At 38.6% G+C, this 19,080-nt stretch overlaps 1 protein-coding gene across 6 annotated transcripts in view; it reads left to right on the forward strand.

The window, feature by feature from the left end:
* nhsl2 (NHS-like 2) overlaps positions 1 to 19,080 on the forward strand; it is a 71,051-nt gene that overhangs the window by 27,356 nt on the left and 24,615 nt on the right. The window contains exon 1 of one of the 6 annotated variants that reach the window (XM_084109018.1): positions 7,746 to 8,000. The exons of 4 other annotated variants lie outside the window; for them this stretch is intronic. In XM_084109018.1, the coding sequence (XP_083965144.1) occupies positions 7,919 to 8,000 (82 nt within the window). In that variant the 5' untranslated portion in view covers positions 7,746 to 7,918. Of the gene's footprint in view, positions 1 to 7,745; positions 8,001 to 19,080 lie in introns of those variants that run through there. One more of the 6 variants, XM_084109019.1, reaches the window with a different exon arrangement.

Below are 19,080 nucleotides of genomic sequence, written 5' to 3' on the forward strand. Positions count from 1 at the left end.
ATCAATTTAATGCATTCTTGCTGAATAAAAGTATTAATAACAGACCCCAAACCATTGAACAATAGTATATTGTTTATTTAGTTTCCCTATATTGATTGATTTATTTGTTTGTTTGTTTGTTTTTTAGTATAAATTGGTCTTTACAAATGATATGTAATATATAGAAATACTTTTTTTATTTAGGAAGCAGATCAGTCGCTAGAGGATCATCATATTTGGGGGTCCATGGCATAACAAGGTTTGAAGTCCCTGATAATTGATTTTCTGGAAAGAACTTCTCTTTTCCAGAACCTTCTGCATGAATTCCACCCATTCATGCCTTAGGATAAGCTTTATAAGTTAATTGTTCTGTATCCCACCATTTTGAGCATCACAGACATGAGCCAGAACCCATATTTCCACCTTTCAAAGCTAAGATTTGATCATCTATCAAGCCATAAACAATAATTTAATCAATCCACAGCTCTGGGTCTCCTTCCTCTGTTAGCTGTTTTAGCTTGCATGAAGCAAATCCTCCTGTGCTTCCGTCTCTGGCAGCAGGACAGCCGTCCTCGTTTGTACAGAGACTTTTGATGTAGCGTTTGAGCCGCTCCACCCCACTTTCTCCATCCTATCATAGCGTGAGCTGAACGACAAACCTGATGTCCCTTTAAACCTCCCCTGCTCTGCATGCACAGTCCTCCTTCTCATTCAGATAAACTGAGCAGTTTAGCTGGAATTACAATCCCCTAATCCAGCGCTGCATGGAGGAGTTTAAAAGAGACGAACCAACGGAATAATCAAATGAAATGAATTGATTGAAATGAGAGTTCAAAATACATAAATCGATGAAAGAGAGTCTGAAAATGAGATTAAGGCACTAAAGAATGGTTTTCTATCTAGACGACTGTCAAGCACAGAGGATAATTGGAGAAGTGCAGCCGAAGCGCTGTTGGGGTGTGTGTGTAATCCAGCGGGTGGATGGACAGTTACGGGTTGTAATCTGCCATGTTCTTCCTCTTCTATATGCCGCCAGCAGTCGAGTCGGATTATTAATCCACAGCCAATTATTCCAAATCTCAATCTGCGGCCAGATGTCCAGTGCTCTAGATTCAGCCTCTCGATGATAAATCATGGACAGGCATACACATACACACACATCTCAGTGAGAGTAGGACATCTGATTTCATGCTGTAAAACAGGAACTACAGGATTGGAGCTGAATGATATTGTGGATTGGCAGCACTGATCTGAACACACTCTGGATGTGCACTAAGGTACCGTAAAACCCGATTTATCTCTATGAAACAGTGTTTTTCAGCACCGTGTTTGTGTGGGGGAAGTCACAAATCTAGATATAGTAAGACAGTAGTTGATTTGTTCTGTGGTGTAAATAGACCTGATTTGGTTAGCTCTTGTCATCTGAAGGGTGAGGTGCTCGCACACACTGGCAGGCTTTAGGCACGACTAGCTGTTCACATTCCAGAGAGGAAGTGTGAAGCCACGCATAATCCACTGATGGACCCCAGGGGACGCTTTTATCATTCTTAACTGATTTTTATTAACTCCTTAAAAAACAAAACACTACAGCAGGTGATTTCAGAGTTTAGAGGGACAATGTGAGAGGAAAAGCTCAGTGGAAGAGATATTCAGCAGATTATATCCTAGTATTTATTTATTATAGGATTTTTTAATGTTGTGAGTTAGCTTTTATTTTTATATTTTCAGTTTTCATTTTCATTCTTGTTTGCTTTAGTCATTTATATTAAATATTTCGGATAGCTTTAGTTTTAGTTTTGTGTTACTGTAGAAATGTGAATTTCACAGGGGTCACTCTTGAATGTGTGTGGTCTGAGAAGAGGACGAGGGGAGATGACAGCGGAGCGGCTCTGGTCTCATCTCACACTTTCTCTCCTGTCCAGTGAAAAACAATAGGATCAGTGCAGCTGTGAAGCCAGCTGTCACTTTCAGCTCGGTCAGTCAGCAGTCAGACAGCTGTTACTGTACGAGCTCTAATCGTCCTTACTGTTTCTCCGTGTCTATATGACATCAAGTCTTCTTTTCTCTCTTCTTATATAAACACATGTCCAGTTAGACATGAAAATCAATAGCAGATTCAGCACTGGACAGATTTTAGGTGATTGTGAGCCTTTTTTACTTCAAACATATTTGATATCAGATGATTTTGACCCTCATTAAAATCTTGCTCATTTGCATATCATCTGGATGCAAAAATGCATGTATTTTCATTTGATATAATGGGGTGAAAAGAACAGCGAGCGAGTGCTGTGATCAGTGAGATGTGTTTCTGTGTGATGTTTCAGTTAGTGTCATCATTGTACAAGAAAGTGTTCACCCAAATTCTGTCATACTCACCCTCATGTCAGTCCAAACCTGTATGACAGTTCTAGATTCTTTCTCTGCTATTCCCTGACACTTAAACAGCTCTATAAAAACAGTCAACGTGACATTAACTGCATACGAATGTTAGTGTTGGTCTGAACAGACGCAGCCATTCATTCAATTTAAAATGTTTATCGCACTGAATTTTTTGGGGTGAGGCCTCACCCAGCTAAAGGTCAATTCACACTGCACCGACAGATGCCGACATACGGTAACAGATACTTTGTCAGTGTGGGATCAGTGAGTTACCCCTGTTGGTGTCTGTTGGCATCTGTCGAAGCTTGTTTTCACCGATTAAACATGCCGAATCGGCGCTTGTCGTGTCGTGGAATGTCTGAGAAGTGACTTCCTGTAATCTGGTGATTGTCTGCATTGGTCGGCGTATGTCGGTGCTGTATGAATTTGTCTTAACAGGGAACGTTCTCAGAACTTTGGTTAACGCTCTGGCAAAGTTCTCTCAAAGCTATGAACAAACATTATTCCACTGATGTTAGAACATTTGTTTAAAGTTATCTGGTCTTTAATAATGTTCTCAATTTTAGCACAAAAACATTACTTATACATCGTTCATGGATTTTTTTTCCTAAAACGTTTCAGTTGGATGTTCGTCTAACATTTGTTTCTACTTGTTTCAGAATGTTTAGAGATCATTCAAAAGTAACGATCTCATGTTTGCAGAATTATAAAATGGAATGTTCCCTCAATGTTCCTATAGCCAAGCTTTAAACATTCAGAGAACATTTCGAAATAACGTTTGCATAACTTAATGGGAACGTTAGCAAAACTTTTTGTTAGATAGGTAAAACCTACCCTGGAAATCCAGAGTTCTCGCGAGAGCTCAAGCTGAATTTGCTCAGCGAGTTTACTCTGGTGTCGAGTAATGATGCTCATTAAATATGCCCTTGTATCCGAGCTGCACCAATCACATCGGGTTATCTGATATAGGCGGGCCAGAGGCGAGCTAAACAGATGACGACAGCGCTGTGACGTCGAAGTCATTAGTAAACATTGCAAGATGGCTATGGATGAACACCAGTTGTTTGAAACGGCTTTGGCCGCTACAATGAACGAGTTAGACTTGGCTTTTTATTTAAAACAGGAAAAGAAGACGCCGCTCGAATCGTTCCTTTGCAAGAAGGGCGTTTTTGCTGTTTTGCCGACCGGATACGGCAAGAGTCTAATCTACCAGTTAGCTCCGCTGGTAGCTAAGCGTATGGGGTTTATTGTTGTGATTGGTCTTAGTGTTATCCAACTGCATGCAGTGAGATTTTCAAATGCATGCTTGGTGCCGCCCCTCGAGCTGGCCGATTTTCATTAGTCGATGCCAGACCATTAATCTTTCAGATTTAGGTCTGGATTTCCAGGCTAGGTAAAACCGTGTTTTCTGTACAATATAAAACAGGATATATATCATTCAGTATTTGGTTTGTCTCTCTCAAGCTGCATGACCTCCACAAGTCAAACCTGATGATCATGTTCTCTAACATGATTTTGAGATTATCCAAAAAGCATCTACAAAATCACATGATCTATGACTATGTGATTCGATTATTCGATAGGTTCCCTAGAAATGTGCAATATATTATTCATTTTTCAACATGTTTCTTAGTTTTAAATGTTTAAAAATCATAAAACATCCTGTTGAATTCCAGGCTTAAATTAGAATCACAGATTTTCAATGTGGTGTCATTCTTTTGGACCCCACTGTACATAACAGCCACATAAGTATTCATGAGTGCATATGAATGTGCATGAATAGTTCATGAAAAGTCTTTTGAATGTGTAATGGAGCAGTGTGTGTTTACTCGGGTAATGCTATTGTCAGTGTGTGTGTTTGACCTCAGGTTGCCCTGTGCAAAGTGCTCAACAACTGAGCCAGTCTTTGCCTGAGCACTTCCTCTGCCCCTTCCTTCCTCTCCCTCCTGTTTTTAAAGGAAGACTGTTTGATCACTGCAGAGGGTCCTCGAAAAGTTGACGTGGTATTTGAGGTGAAAGAGTAAACCTGGTCTGTGTCTGGGTTTGAGGGAGAGTGCCTCCAGGTAGGGAGGGGGTGTATTATAAATGTTTGAGAGAGCTAAACGATATTTGAATCCACTCCAGTGGAAATGTATTAGAAATTGTGGTTTTATTGTGTGGAAAAACATAGAAAGAACTCTCTGTGTGTGTGTGTATATTGGCATGGGTAGTTTTTTTTTTTATAGGTTAAATTTAATATGGATGTGTAAGGGAAACTGTATATTTTAGGTGTTGTAAATGACAAATGACTTTGACCTTTAAATATATATATATTTTTTTTAATTTAAATTAGATTTAAATGAAGTATAGAGACCAATTCAAACTACACCTACAGATGCAGACGAACAGCAAAAGACACTTTGTTGTGTTTTGTCGGATCAGTGTGTTACATTGCATCTGTTGGCGTTGGTTGTCACTTGGTTTAGCTGATTAGACATGTTCAATCAGCGTTTGTCAGGACGTGGAATGTCTGAGAAGTGACATACTGTAATAATCTGATGATCGTCCGTGTTGGTTGGCGTCTGTTGGTGCAGTGGATTGGCGTTAGAATGCCACACTGCTAGTTAACCTGTGTGTGTTTGTGAGTGTGTGTACAGGTTTGGCAATGGTTTTGAGGGCCAAATCTCCTACTAATATAATGAAATATCATGATAACCAACTTGTGAGGACATTTTACGTGTTTTGAAACCACAAATTCAATGGTTTCTGTGAGGGTTAGGCTTAGGGGTAGCCGTTAGGAGATAGAAAATATTATTTAACCTGATTTTGTGTGTGTGTGTGAGAGAGAGAGAGAGATTGAGAGAGAGAGAGAGAGTGTGTAGACCTGTGTAGAGATGTGTGTGTAGACCTCTTTTATGCCATGTCCGCTGTTCTTATAAATATTCTGTTGCTGAGTTTTAGGCCTCATATGGAATTATTCTCTTAGATAAATACTCCCTCTGGTCTTATATCTATTTTGCAAGAAGGCAGCGAAGGCAGCTGCATCTGTGTGTGTTAAATTGCGTAAGTATGAATGCATGAGATCCTGTATCGATCTCACTGCATCTGTTGGTCTGTGTGAGCAGGTGAGTGTACATATTTGTGGATGTGACCTCTGTATGAGCTTGTGTGTGTGTGTGTGTGTGTGTGTGTGTGTGTTTGAAGGGGCGGGGCATGTGATGTTTACCAGACAGATGTCTGTGATGAATTGATAATGGAGAACAGTGTTGTGGCTTTGAATGCTAAACCTCCAGTCTGCAGTAGAGGGAGGGACCTGCCCTCTCCACTGCAGTGTGTGTGTGTGTGTGTGTGTGTGTGTGTGCGCGCATGTGTGTGTGTGCAGCCAGTCAGCAGCTCGGACGGCAAGCTGCTCTCACACGCAGCCTAGGCTCATAACAGGATTTTACACTCGTTTATTATCCTCCGCTATTTATTACTCTGTCCCTCATTTCCCATCTCCTCCTTTTCAGGAAAAAGTGGGCTGACAGTTATCTGTCCTTGGCAAGCATCCTTCCTCCACCAATCACACATTTTTTGACACACACATCATAACCTGTGTGTTTGTTTTTGTCGGTGAGATCGCTGTCGTCACCTTTTTCACCTCTCTCTTACTCGCTATCTGCCTTTCTCACCTTATAGCGTCTGTTTTTACTTACAGCGTCTCCTTTCTCTCGCTCAACCTCTCCTCCTCTCAATATTCCTCTCCAGCTCTCTGCCTCTTGTGATTCTCATCTCTCTCTCTCTCTCTCTCTCCCTCTCTTTCCCCTCACTCTCCCTGTTTGCCGCATCTTTGCTCATCCTTCTCTCTATCATTCCCACCCTCATCTCACACACTCTCTCTCTCTGTCTTCATTGGCATGACTGTGCTAGAGTGTCGCGAAAGCTATGACCATTTAAAACAAATACAATGAAGTCTCACTCACAAAATATCTGAAAAATGAAAACAAGGTTAAAGTTGGCATGAAATCTGTTTTCTAAACGCAGGTTTATAAATCTTATTGTGAATGATTCATCCATGCATGTTTAATTTGTTTTTGTTTCTGTTTTGTTTTTTTTAAACCTTTTTTTGAATTTGAATTTGAATTTTGAATTAAGATGTTGTAAATGGACATTCCATTGAAACTAAAGACTTCTCTCAGGTGATGCTGCACTTCTCCAGTCATTTAGTCTGCTTAAACCCCGCCCTTTTCTTACAATCCACTGCAAACTCACATTCAGATCTGCCTCCATCCAATCAACAACCAGTATAGCCTATATATAGCCTACGTCTTGATACAGAAGAAAATAGTTGTTGCTACTTCCGTTTTTCTATCATGGTTCTCAATTGTTTTTATTCATAACTAGTGATATTTTCTGTCTCCTAATCCCAAAAAGGAACCCTCACACAAATGTTTAATTTTTTTTTATTTTAACATTTTCATTAACACATTATTTTGCACAATTATCAAACAGTTTTCCTGACAAAAGTCAAATCAAGGCAGATTTATTTATACAACGCTTTTCACAATATGCATAGTTTCAAAGCAGCTTCACAGAAAAATCATGATGTTAATGTTTAGCAGATTATTTCATTTTGCGATGATACAAGCAATTAAGCAGATGAGATTTGCTATATATATCGCTTAACATGAGTGTACTGTATGTATTTGGATTTATGTACTGTATGTACCATATGTGGATCAAGTTGGATATATTATATATCCAAGTTTATATATACTATAGATATTATAGTTGAATAATATAGTTTACATTTTGCGGCAATGTAAACAAGCAGTTGAGATTTTGAGTTGAGAAGGTATTGAATTGAAGAACTGTTTTTGTCCATAGGCTACAATGAAAAACAACAACAACAAAAACACTGAACCCCACTAACTTTCATTGTATGCCCAAAAAACACAGACATTTTTTTTTTTAATATATAATTTCATGTTCCACAGAAGAAAGTCATTAAGGTCGTAAAGGGTGAATAAATGATGGCAGCATTTTCATTTTTGGATGAAATCTTTTGAATAAGGCTGACAGAATGGTTTGGTGATGGTCACAGTGTAGCATGTGAAAATGCTGTTCATGTTCTCTCGCCCCACTCTCTCTCTGTGTTTCTCTTTTCCTCTCCAACTGCAGCGGCTCCACCTCTCCTCAGAATCACTCAGCGGTGATAAAGCATCCACCTCCCTCCTCTATCTACACCCCCCCCCCTCTTTCTCTCTCTCCCTCTCCATCCCTCTCCTCGTTTCGGCATTCCCTACATCCATCCGTTCAGCCTTCCCTGGCTCTCAATGAAATGAACGCAGAGCCTGTACTCTGACTGGCTGGAATGGAACTGGATGGGGCGCATGCTCTCTTTCTCTCTCTCACACTCACACACATACACATGCACCCTCACACACTCACGTTCACGCAAACAAACTGACTCAGTCTCGCCGAGTGCTCCGTGTCAGGCGGGCACACGCACATGCTTGCGCTGCCGTGCTCACGCACATAGACGCACCAACACACTCTCAGTCATTGTCAATCTGTGTGGCTTCAACCTTGGGATGAGGTGATGTTTTGGGACAGGAAACACGGAACTATGGGCAATTCCCAACGCCGGGCGAAAGGGAGGCATAAAACCAAGGGGGCAACAGGTAAAGCGCACACGCACGTACCTGTGTCACAACTAGATGTGTGCACAGATTTGCTCGCACACGCATTCTCGCACATGCTCTCTCCACAGTGCCACAGATTTATTTGACTGTCACTTCAGGTGTTGCGAATGTCATCGTGTGTGTGTGCATGTGAGAGGATATCAGTGTCTGTGACTGGTTTCATGTGATTAATCAGTGTTGCTGCTCTAGTCAGGGTCACCGTTGGGTTTGAAACCACTGTTCGCCCTCTCGTTATCACTGTGAGCTCTTTGAAACCTCTTGCGCTTTCTTCCCTTTATCCCGAAAAAAAAGAAAAAAAAGAAAGAAGAGGAACGGATCAAAGAAGTGGCAAGCCTTGAGAACTGTGTAGCCCCACACAGACACAGAGGACAGCCGGAGTCAGAGAGGATCAGAGAGAATGGAGAACAAAATAAGATGAGAGGGGAAAGGGGTGGTGGTAAATGGATTGGGAGGAGAGAGGTTTAAGACAGATGAGGAGTGATGGCAGTTCGAGAAGACGATCAGGATGGGGAGATGAGGGAGCAGGGGAGTGTGGAGATGTAGAGCTGTCACTCTATCTCTTATCTGTGAATTAGAGAGGACACGCGCATGCACACTATATTGGTACAAGCAAACATATGTCTTTAACACTATCACGCTCTCTCAAGAACGTCCTAGACATAAGAGCGTTTATGGGGCTTAAAACAAGGCGCCTTCATGGGGTATTTAAGGAGCAGAATCAAGTATACATCTCAGTGTTGGCTTTTTTAATGTTGCTTGGCTGGTTTCTAATTCAGAATTCATTATGCAGTGTATTTGTTTTGTTTTTTTTGAGCTGGATGGTTCCCAAATATGTTCATATTTATGAATCCAGCATTCATTGTGTGGCATTATTTTTTTTACTGGATGGTTTAGAATCAGTGTAGTGTCAGGACAAAGTGATTATGTTTGTGATTCTTATTCTAAATCTAATTCTGAATCCAGTGTCTGTTAAGTGGTTTTTCTCCAGAGTACTGGAAGTAATTAAGAAAAGGTTATTTTGGGATTCTGATTACTGATACTAACTTCTGATTCTGCATGCAGAGTACATAATGGCAATGAGCATTTTTTGGGTGGAAAAGATAATTGCAACTTTTTATCCTACAATTCGAGATATAAACTCACATTCCAGACTTTTTTTCCCGTAATTGCGAGTCGTCATTCTGACTTCTTTTCTCAGTATTGTGAGATATATAGACTTTGCGAGATTTGAAGTCGAAAGGGAAAAAAGTCAGCTCACATTTTATTACAATTGCGAGTTATAAAGTCAGAATTCCTAGATATAAACTTCCAATTGCGTGTAATAAAGTCAGAATCGCGAGATTCCAAGAAAAAAAGTCAGATTTGCGAGGTTATATCTTGCAATTCTGACTTTATAACGCGTACATGGAAGAAACAAGCTTCCATAGTGATCAGAATAAAGCGATTCTTTTTGCGATTCCCATTCTGAATCTTATTTAATTTCTGTTTCAAATTCTGAATCTGATTCTAAATCCAGTGTCTGCTGTAAAGTGTTGTTTTTTTCAGCGTACTGGAAAGTTCTGAATCTGAATCACTGGAAGGTTCTTCTGATTCTGGATCCAGTTTCCACTACGCAATATATTTGGACGGTTCAGAATCTGTAATGTGGAAGTGATCCTCCTCATTGTGAATTTGTATTATAATTCTGGTTCTTATTTCTGATTCATGCCACTGGCTCTGAGTGTGCAGTCTGTTGTCTGAGATCAAAGTTATTGATGGTCTCGCACAGTTCTAGTGCTCAAATATTCAACCGCAAATGACTGGCGATATATGCGCGTGTTTGTGTAATGTCTGGAGTTCACAGTGCTCTGTACACACGTTGCTTTCTATACACTCATTGTTTTCATTCATACTTTTTCTCCTACGCTGACGTCATGCTCTCAGAGAAGGGCCGTACCCTGACATGAACAGATAGAGAGAGAGAGCTGTGTGAGACTGGGCAGTTGTTGTCATGGCAACGGACAGGTGGTATTGCCAGTCAATTGAAAGCCTGTTTGATGCTGCCTGTATGTGTGTGTGTGTGTGTGTGTGTGTGTGTTTTTTCCCACACTGCGTCAGTGTTCCTGTATCAACCCCTGAGATGTCTTAGTTCACTTTACCTCATAAAACCACATAAATGATCATCTATTTGAAATTCTCAACATTCAAGTAGACACATCTGGTGTTCTTAACAGAAGTGTGTGAAAATACTTGTGAGTTATGCACATCCACACACTGAAACCTGTATTAGACCAGAACAGCATGTGCCGTAGTTGAAAGAGTGTTTTTCTCACCGCTGGCTTATCGGATCGGATTGTTTTGTACAAAAACACAGTTAAATCTGTTGTGAATATTTGTGTTTTTGGTTTTGTGTATGTGAGGTAGTGGACCTAATCCATGGGTTTTTGACCTTGCATGTCACAAGCAGCTTGGACACATAAACACAGCTGTTGGTAAGATAGCACAGCAGTCATATACAGAAACTTTCAATGTCGTATTATGTAGGCTATTTGTCATTTATTTATAAGCATTTGTGTTGTGTCTGTATTTATTTGATAATAATATAAGATTTTACCCTTTCATTTTGTCAATCTTAAATCATAATATTGTGTTCAGGGTCTAAAATTCACTCCACATTCGCACACCTGCCGATGGGAAATGAACTGTGAAGATTTAAAAAAAAAAAAACTTCTTACTGGCCATGATATTTTGAGTTATTTTGTCCTTTTCACGGTCATATTAATTAGTTATTTTCCATCAGCACAGGTCATTGTGTCACTTTCCATCTCTCAGTGAAGCAACACCTGTCACAAAAACATGAAGACACATCAAGATTTTGTCAAAAGTTTTTCGAAATAATCTTTTATGTTCGCCAAGAGTGCCTTTATTTGATATAAATATAGTAAAAACTAAAATATTGTGAAATATTACAATTTAACCCTTTCATGCATGAATTATGATAACCTCAGTCAGGATTTTTTTCCTATGTGTTTTTATTGCTCTTAGGGCATGAGAAACAAGAATTGATTTTTATTTTATTTTTTTACAAATTTTTCAAAGAGATCTTCAGATGTCCACTTGAGTGGACAGCATGCGGTTGGTTTAAACTTAAGATATACTATATTAAATATAAGACAATAATCAAACACATAAAGTATGTGAATTTAACAAACTAATCAATACAATTATATCAAATCATGTGAAAACTATAAAATATATACAAAAAATATAAATGATACAACTTCATACAACTTCATACAAGTTGCACTTCGCGTATCTTTGATATCAGAACATGAGGACGTGATTCCATCAGAATTTTCTACAGTCTGTCAAGGTACAACTGTGGAAACCACTCAGTGCACCAGAGTATGGAGATTTACCCTTATTAGCTGATAATTCTGATTATGTTCAAGATGGACATGCACATTTCTATCATAGCCCTCCTCTGAGAAAACCTAGCGATACGTTTTTTTCAATCTCATCTGAAATGATCAGTGTTGGGGATAACGCATTACAAGTAACATGCATAACGCATTCAGATTACTTTTTTGATGTTACAAGTAAAGTAATGTGTTACAAGTAACATGCATTACCTAATCAGATTACTTTTTGATCTAACAAGTAATTAACTACAAGTAATGTGCATTACCTAATCAGATTACTTTTTGATCTAACAAGTAATTAACTACAAGTAATGTGCATTACCTAATCAGATTACTTTTTGATCTAACAAGTAATTAACTACAAGTAATGTGCATTACCTAATCAGATTACTTTTTGATGTAACGAGTAAAGAAACGCATTACAAGTAACATGCATTACGTAATCAGATTACTTTTTGATGTTATGAGTAAAGAAACGCATTACAATAACGCACATTACATAATCAGATTACTTTTTGATGTTATGAGTAAAGAAACGCATTACAAGTAACATGCATTACGTAATCAGATTACTTTTTGATGTTATGAGTAAAAAAACGCATTACAAGTAACATGCATTACGTAATCAGATTACTTTTTGATCTAATAAGTAAAGTAATGCATTACAAGTGTCATACATTATGTAATCACATGACTTTTTTTGATGTCAATGAAAATTACATTCTAATAATACAAGTACATTTATTTACAGTAAAAAAAGTCACTACAGATTAAGTTTTTAAGTTTTAAATTTCAAAAACAATATTCGCATTATAATTATGAATTGTAGCTGAAATATAGCAATTGATGCATGACGTCCACTACAGTGGACATGTGATTAATCAGAGTTTTCTCTCAGTCTAAAATCAAAACTTGGAAAATTTTACTGTGATATGACTCATTACATATTGCTTGATGCTGCAATATTTTTTTTACCTACAAGAGTCTCCTAGGATAGAAGGAATGGGTGGATATTCCGGAGCAACTTGGCATGTCTGACTGACCCTTGGCCATCTTGGTTTGGAGGGGGAAAAAATCAAAACACAAAGGCTTGCCACTTGGTTGCAATTTATAGGATGATGCACCAGGGTCCAATGAAGAGGCTGATGTGCAACTTTGCCATAAAAACCCGTGAAAATTCAAGAAAATGCTTTTTTAATAGCTGTCCACTGTAGTGACCACTATGCGTGAAAGGGTTAAAATAACATAATCACATGACCCTTCAGAAATCATTCTTTTCAAATCATTTTTTTTTAAAATCATTTTTCTAATCAAATCATTTTTTTACATTCTTAGATGAATAGAAAGTACAAAAGAATGGAATTTATTTGAAATATTTTGTAAGTCTCCACTTTTGATCAATTTAGAGCATCCTTGCTTGAACAATATGTATATTTTAGAAATCTTATTTACGTTTTGTCCTTAAAGACGGATGTGCCGCAGCAGATGTTTGTTATGCATATTATTATATATTATGTTGCATTTCTTTATATAAAATTACTATCCACAGGCAACAAACTCCCCAAAGCCAATTTTTACTCCTATTTGTCACTTGGCGAGTGCTAATTTTGGACCCTGGTAAGTTAACTGTTTTGCTTGAGTAGTTAGTTAATGTTCAGTGTTGTTGGACTTTGTTGGCTTTATAGCTGCTGTGATTGCCTGTGAGCGTTTCCAGACGTCTCATTGGCTGTTTGGCTGTCACCTCCAGCAGGACAGGAAGGCACTCGTAAGCATGGGAAGGAAAAAGCAGTGCTGCGTTGACAATAGAGTGGGGAGGGGGACGACCTAAAACACTGAGTGCTCATGTATCCTGCCTCTCTCTCGCCTTCCCCTCCTCTCTCACTCACTCCCAACTCACATTTTGGTAACTCTAGAGGTCTATGCCACTAGACCATTTCTTTCTCTAACTCTCCTTCCTTCTATGGATGTTATTATGGAGAGGCTAGATGTCTTCCGAGGAAAAACAGGTAGGGTTAGCGATCCTGTGTTTTCTGAATGTTCTTTTGTAGAGCCATGACTGACACAGAGCGCTTAATAGGATGATTTCTTAAATATTTTAAACTCAGAGACCCAGCGTGACTGCTGGAAGTATAAAGACGCTCTATAGAGCGACAGGGAGGTCAGACAGTAATGCAGGAGGACGTCTGTCAGAGGGTTTCTTTGAGATAGGAGATCATCTTCCACCGTTAGCATTTGTGTTGCAAAGGTTGTAATCTGTCATATTTAATGAGTTTGAGAGTTTGAGAAGCTGTTAATGTAAGTCTGTACTGTTAATAACTTAAAAACAGTATGTTTTGGTTGACAAATTGAATGGAATATGAATGCTGCATGTGAATGTACTGTTTTGTGTGCCATTGTATGGGTGTGTGAAGCACATCTTGGTCATGGAATCATAACACACCTCTGTGAAAGTGATCCTGGGTCACAGATTCATAACAGTCTCGCACACACACAAAACGTGCTGAAGCTCAAGACATGGAGCTGGTGCCCATTTGCCATTCCAGTTTTCACTCTCCCTTGGGTTCATATTTCAGCACTGAATTCCTGCTTAGTCCCACAAATGCGGAATAATAACCATGACACACTCACTCACTGTATTCTACACAGACACACACAATGCCAGTTTTGAATATAGACCCGCAAACATGCAGAAACTGAACGCATATATTCATGACAACATACACAAGCAGTTTCTCTGCTCAAACATTACATACACACACACACACACGTTTTATGGGGACTTTCCATAGACATAATGTTTCAAAAAAACATCATTTAATATTATTTATAAGCTGTTTTCCTCATGGGGACCAAACAATTTCCCCACAAGGACAAAGATTTTGTATATTGCACTCTTTGTGGGGACATTTTGTCCCCATAATGTAGGGTTTACCAGGACACACACACACACACACACATACGGAAGGCTTCCAGAGCTCACTGGCTAATTATGCATGTAAAATGAATGGGAGAGAAAATTAAGCCTCATAGAATTTTTTATGCAAACGACTTTCTAAATGAAGCCTTTGAGTCCAGGCGGCCACACAGCCTGACTGACAGTCTAAATGCCTGAGAAGAGAGAGCTAAAGTGAGGGTTAAACTACTCTGTGTCTGTATATGTGTGTGTGTGTTGTGCTTATGTTTTCCAGTGTGCGTTCATACTTCAGCCAAACCTCTGTCTTTATCAGTCATCTATTGATCCTGCCTCTGACAGATACGTTCCAGCAAAAGCCAGCTGCTTACAAGCACAAACTCTCCCTCTCTCTCTCTCTCTCTCTGTCCATCCCTACACTTTCACAAAAACAGTCTTTATTTGTGACTTTTCACACTTTGTTTCTTTGCACATACCTTGTCTTGCACCTTCTCTCCGTCTCGGGCCTGTATACCATGCTAGAGGCTGGAGGAGATGAACATATTTGAGCCGCCACAAGTTTATAAAAGATACTTGTTTTTTCATTAGGAATAGAGGAATAGAAAAGATAAATACTTAATAAAATCACAATTCAAACTTATACAAAAACTAAAGTGCCAGTTCTAAAGATATAGACAAACAATTTCATCTTTTTAACTGGTGTTAATCACACTTTTCAACTTTTCTTTCATTTTTTTCATTTTTTTGGTTGCTAAAGAGGTACAATAACTTATGTAATAACACTTTCGAATAAAAAGTGAGAAAAATGCAAAAACAAAAAGTTAAACAATAGAATTTAAAATAATCAATTAAATATTAAGAATGTTTTCACAAACTTCCTAAAATATTTCATGAATTCATCAAAATAAAATATTTTGGTTTTTATTGTTGTAGTCTAGTAATAATGTAGTTATTAAATGTGTCAAAAAATGTAAACAGCAAATCAGTTGCTTGACGCATGAGGACCAGTTTGTTCTGGAGTGTGTGTGTGCGTTGATCAATGTTTATATGTGAATTAAGCCTAAATTAAATCTGTTCATCATATAAAGCGATCTCGTCTCTTCAGAAGACTTCGATTGCTTTCAAAAGACTTTCGGAAATCGATTGCTTTTTTTGTCTTTTTTGATGCATGAAACGTTTGGTTGTGTGAGCTTTAATGGACAAACATGAGAGAATGTTAAAAAATATTTGTGTTTCAATGATGAACAAAACAGAAGTCTTATGAACAACATGATGGTCAGTAACTGATGACAGAATTTTCCGTTTTGGGCAAACTATCCCTTTAAACATTATAATCATTGGAAACGGTCATAAATAAGCAATGTTGCTCTATCTATGTACAGTAAGAAGCTCTGAAGAAATCCCTTCTTGCTTTACCCTTTACTGAGCTGTCATTTATTTACGCCTCAGTAGGTTAGTGTAAGGGCAGAATTTGTTATTTTGTGTTGGACAAACTTTAGATGCCCAAATCCTGATGTCAGCACATTAAAACTGCGTCCTCCAGACTTTGTCCGTCTTTGACCTCTGTGTTCAGGCCCATGCGAGTCCTTCCCTGAGGAACGAGCTGACAGCTCACTCCCTCCGTATCTACTTCTCCTGTTACTCTCATTCATCTACACCTTCACAGATCTCTTTTCATCACAGAGTCTGTGTGCTAGCTGTGACAGGAAGTGGATGAAGTGCACTTTCCTGTCAGTACTGTTGTTGGGACAATAGATCCTGGAAGTTATCTAAAGAGCATTGGTCTCTATTCTTCTTTATTGTGTGTGAATAAATTGTATGTCTAAGTATTAGCAGTGGTTATTACATGGCTCGCTGAAATACTTTATTTTAATTAGTCAGTTGAGGCACACTGAGGTTGAATACTTTTGTATAATGACTGTTAAACTGACCGTTAATTAACTGTTGTCCCAGGCAACAGTTTTCCTACATAGCTGTGCTAGTTTCATGTCTCTCATTTCACTCTGCGGTCTCTTTCTACTCATGTAATGAAATTATTTAAACTCAATTACTATTTATTTATTTATTTGGTAAGCAGCTGTGTAAAAAGAGGAAAAACGTACAGTCAGCTTGTCATTACCTTCCCTTAATTTAATAATTATTCAATATGTGTATGTGTGCATTTTATGGTATGCCAAGTGCACCTTTATCTTTATTTTCCCAGAAAATATCATTTTAAGCTCCAAATTTGTTAAGTCTTGACAGGCAGTCAAATTCGCCATTGGTTCCCTTGAGATTTTCCTATGGGGTTTTATTATGGTTTTTCAGTTTATGAGTGAAGTCTGTGGGAAACATAATTTGACGATACTTGAATGTTTTGCTCTACAACGTTACACACAACCATATCGAATGTTTTTTAATGTCTGTTTTTGAAATGTTTTTAATAAATAACTAGATAAGAACGTTTGGGGGTGTGAGTGTGTGAAGTTTACTCTGTAGAGCGTTTTGCTCGGTATTGTCAAGTTATGTTTACCACGGACCCATTATAAAAACCCCATAGGAAAAATCTCAAGGGAACCAGTTATGAATTCGTCTTCCAGGTTTTGATGTTATCCCTGCACCACTCTTTTGTAATGTAGCAGTAATGTAATGTAGTTTTAATGTTTGTTTTTGTCCTGCAGCAGATTCTTTAAATACTCTTGCATTTTTGCATGAACAAGATATTAAAAGATTATTTTAGATGCTTCTATGTTTTGAACAACTCTTGTTGTAATAGAGTTTATTATAGACCCAAGTGTGACGTACTGTGTCAGAAAGAAATGTGCAAACATTGTACCTTTAGGCGGGGTACAACAGCTTGCCACTGGAGCAGTACCCTGAAACACACAAGGGGATGAACCTTTCTTCTATGAACCTTTTAGGGTAGATAAGAAACAAAAATCCTTTAAGGGTACTGCTCCAGTGACAATTTGTTGTACCCCTAAAGGTTTTCTGAGAGTGTACACACACAAACACACATACACACACACACACACACACTTTGAGTCCTCTGAATGCTTATTCACACAGGTATAACGTGTGGTTTTTGAGCAAGTGCAGCATGCCAGATCCTACTGTAAATGAGAATGTGCTTAAATGTTGTGCCTGTGAAAGCTCAAAGAAGCCTGGGATTTGTTGTCCAGTTTGAAGTCAGGTTGAGTGGATACAACAGGACCCAGAGCCAGAATAAACCAGGTCAACAAATGACATCATAATAAAGCTTTCCTGTGGGATTGTTCTAGATTTTTTTGTGTCAACACAGCAAGGGACGGAAAATAGAGCTCACCTTAGCCAATCACAACAATCAAAACGTCAATTAGACTTCTAGTCTGCAACCCTGACTGATTCCCTTATAAAGCCGGAATGAAATTAAACATGTTTTTTGTGTAATGCAAACTACTGATTTCACATGAGTTCACATTTCTTTTTATTGTTGACAATAACTAGTGGTTGCACCAGAATGAACCACAGTTTTCTTAGCAGAAATGCTGGTAGCCAGTGTGATTCATTCCTTGTTTGGACATAATTTATAAGCTTCACCAAATGAGAGTTATAATGGAGTTAACTGCTATAAGCAGCAGATCAGGCTTTGGCTCTGACACCACAGTATGACTGTACAACATTAATCCCCATCAGCCTCCACCAAACACGTATAAAAGCGGAAATTGGACAATAGTTCACAGCATTTGTAGCATGAGCTCAATCTGTTTTTCAGGGGGAAAATGTCTCTTGCCTTTCCTTTTGATTGAGTCATTTCTAGCCCAGTCATGCTTGGACACTAACTCTCTGCTTCAGACCGGTGGATTTTCTGTGGGGAATTTCAAACATTTTGTCAGCTTGTATACGTACGTATATCTGCTTCATCCTGCTATCTGCTCTCTTAGATGATATCCCACTTCCTTCACACGGGCTGTCAGAGCTTGTACTGTCTGTTCTTTAAACTCTTTTTACTGTTAGTGACACAGCCTTTTCCTTTAAAGTGATTTTCTCATCTCGGTTTAGCATGTATTTCCCCTGAGAAGAGGACCTGTGAGAAACACATTATCCCACTTTAAGTGCATGTGTGATCTGATTCTGCTACTTAGGCTATTTACAAGGTGAAGACATTTAGAACCAAACTCTGCATGGAAATCATATGGGACAGTGTATTTGCCAACCATGCTTTCAGTGTTTACTGAAGTACTGTTCATGTGCGTTTCATTCCAGTGCTGTAAGGGGTGTGTGGCTTACCTAAGATACCTAATAGAAAATGTGACCAAATATTTTCTTTTATTCCAGGCAGCTAGAAGGTGCACTTCGGAACTTTGACCTCTCTATTGCCATTGTGGTTGAAACATAAAATTGCAAGTTACTTTAAAAAACAAACAAACATCAACACAGGTGCTTCAACACTGCTTTTCTGCATGGATAAATTTGATGATCATTGATAGCAATGATAAAGTCCAACAAGACGTGTGATAAACATGTTGTGTGAGCAAGTTGCATATCCGCTGCCATAGTAGCGGGACATTCTTTTTCCTGTTTACGAACATGATATAAACACGAAAAGACAAAAGATGTAAATCTGAAATTTTCCATAAAATTAATTGTCATTAATTGTAGGCTTATTACCACAGTGAGTCGGACCATTTTAAACACTTAAAGCAACGCCAAAGCACTTTTCCTCTTCGGTCCCCCTACAGGTTGGAAGCGGAATTGTCCATTACCGCTGTCGTCAATAATTTAGCCT

The sequence above is a fragment of the Abramis brama genome (assembly GCF_963993115.1).
Source record: "Abramis brama genome assembly, chromosome: 3".
NCBI lineage: Eukaryota > Metazoa > Chordata > Actinopteri > Cypriniformes > Leuciscidae > Abramis > Abramis brama.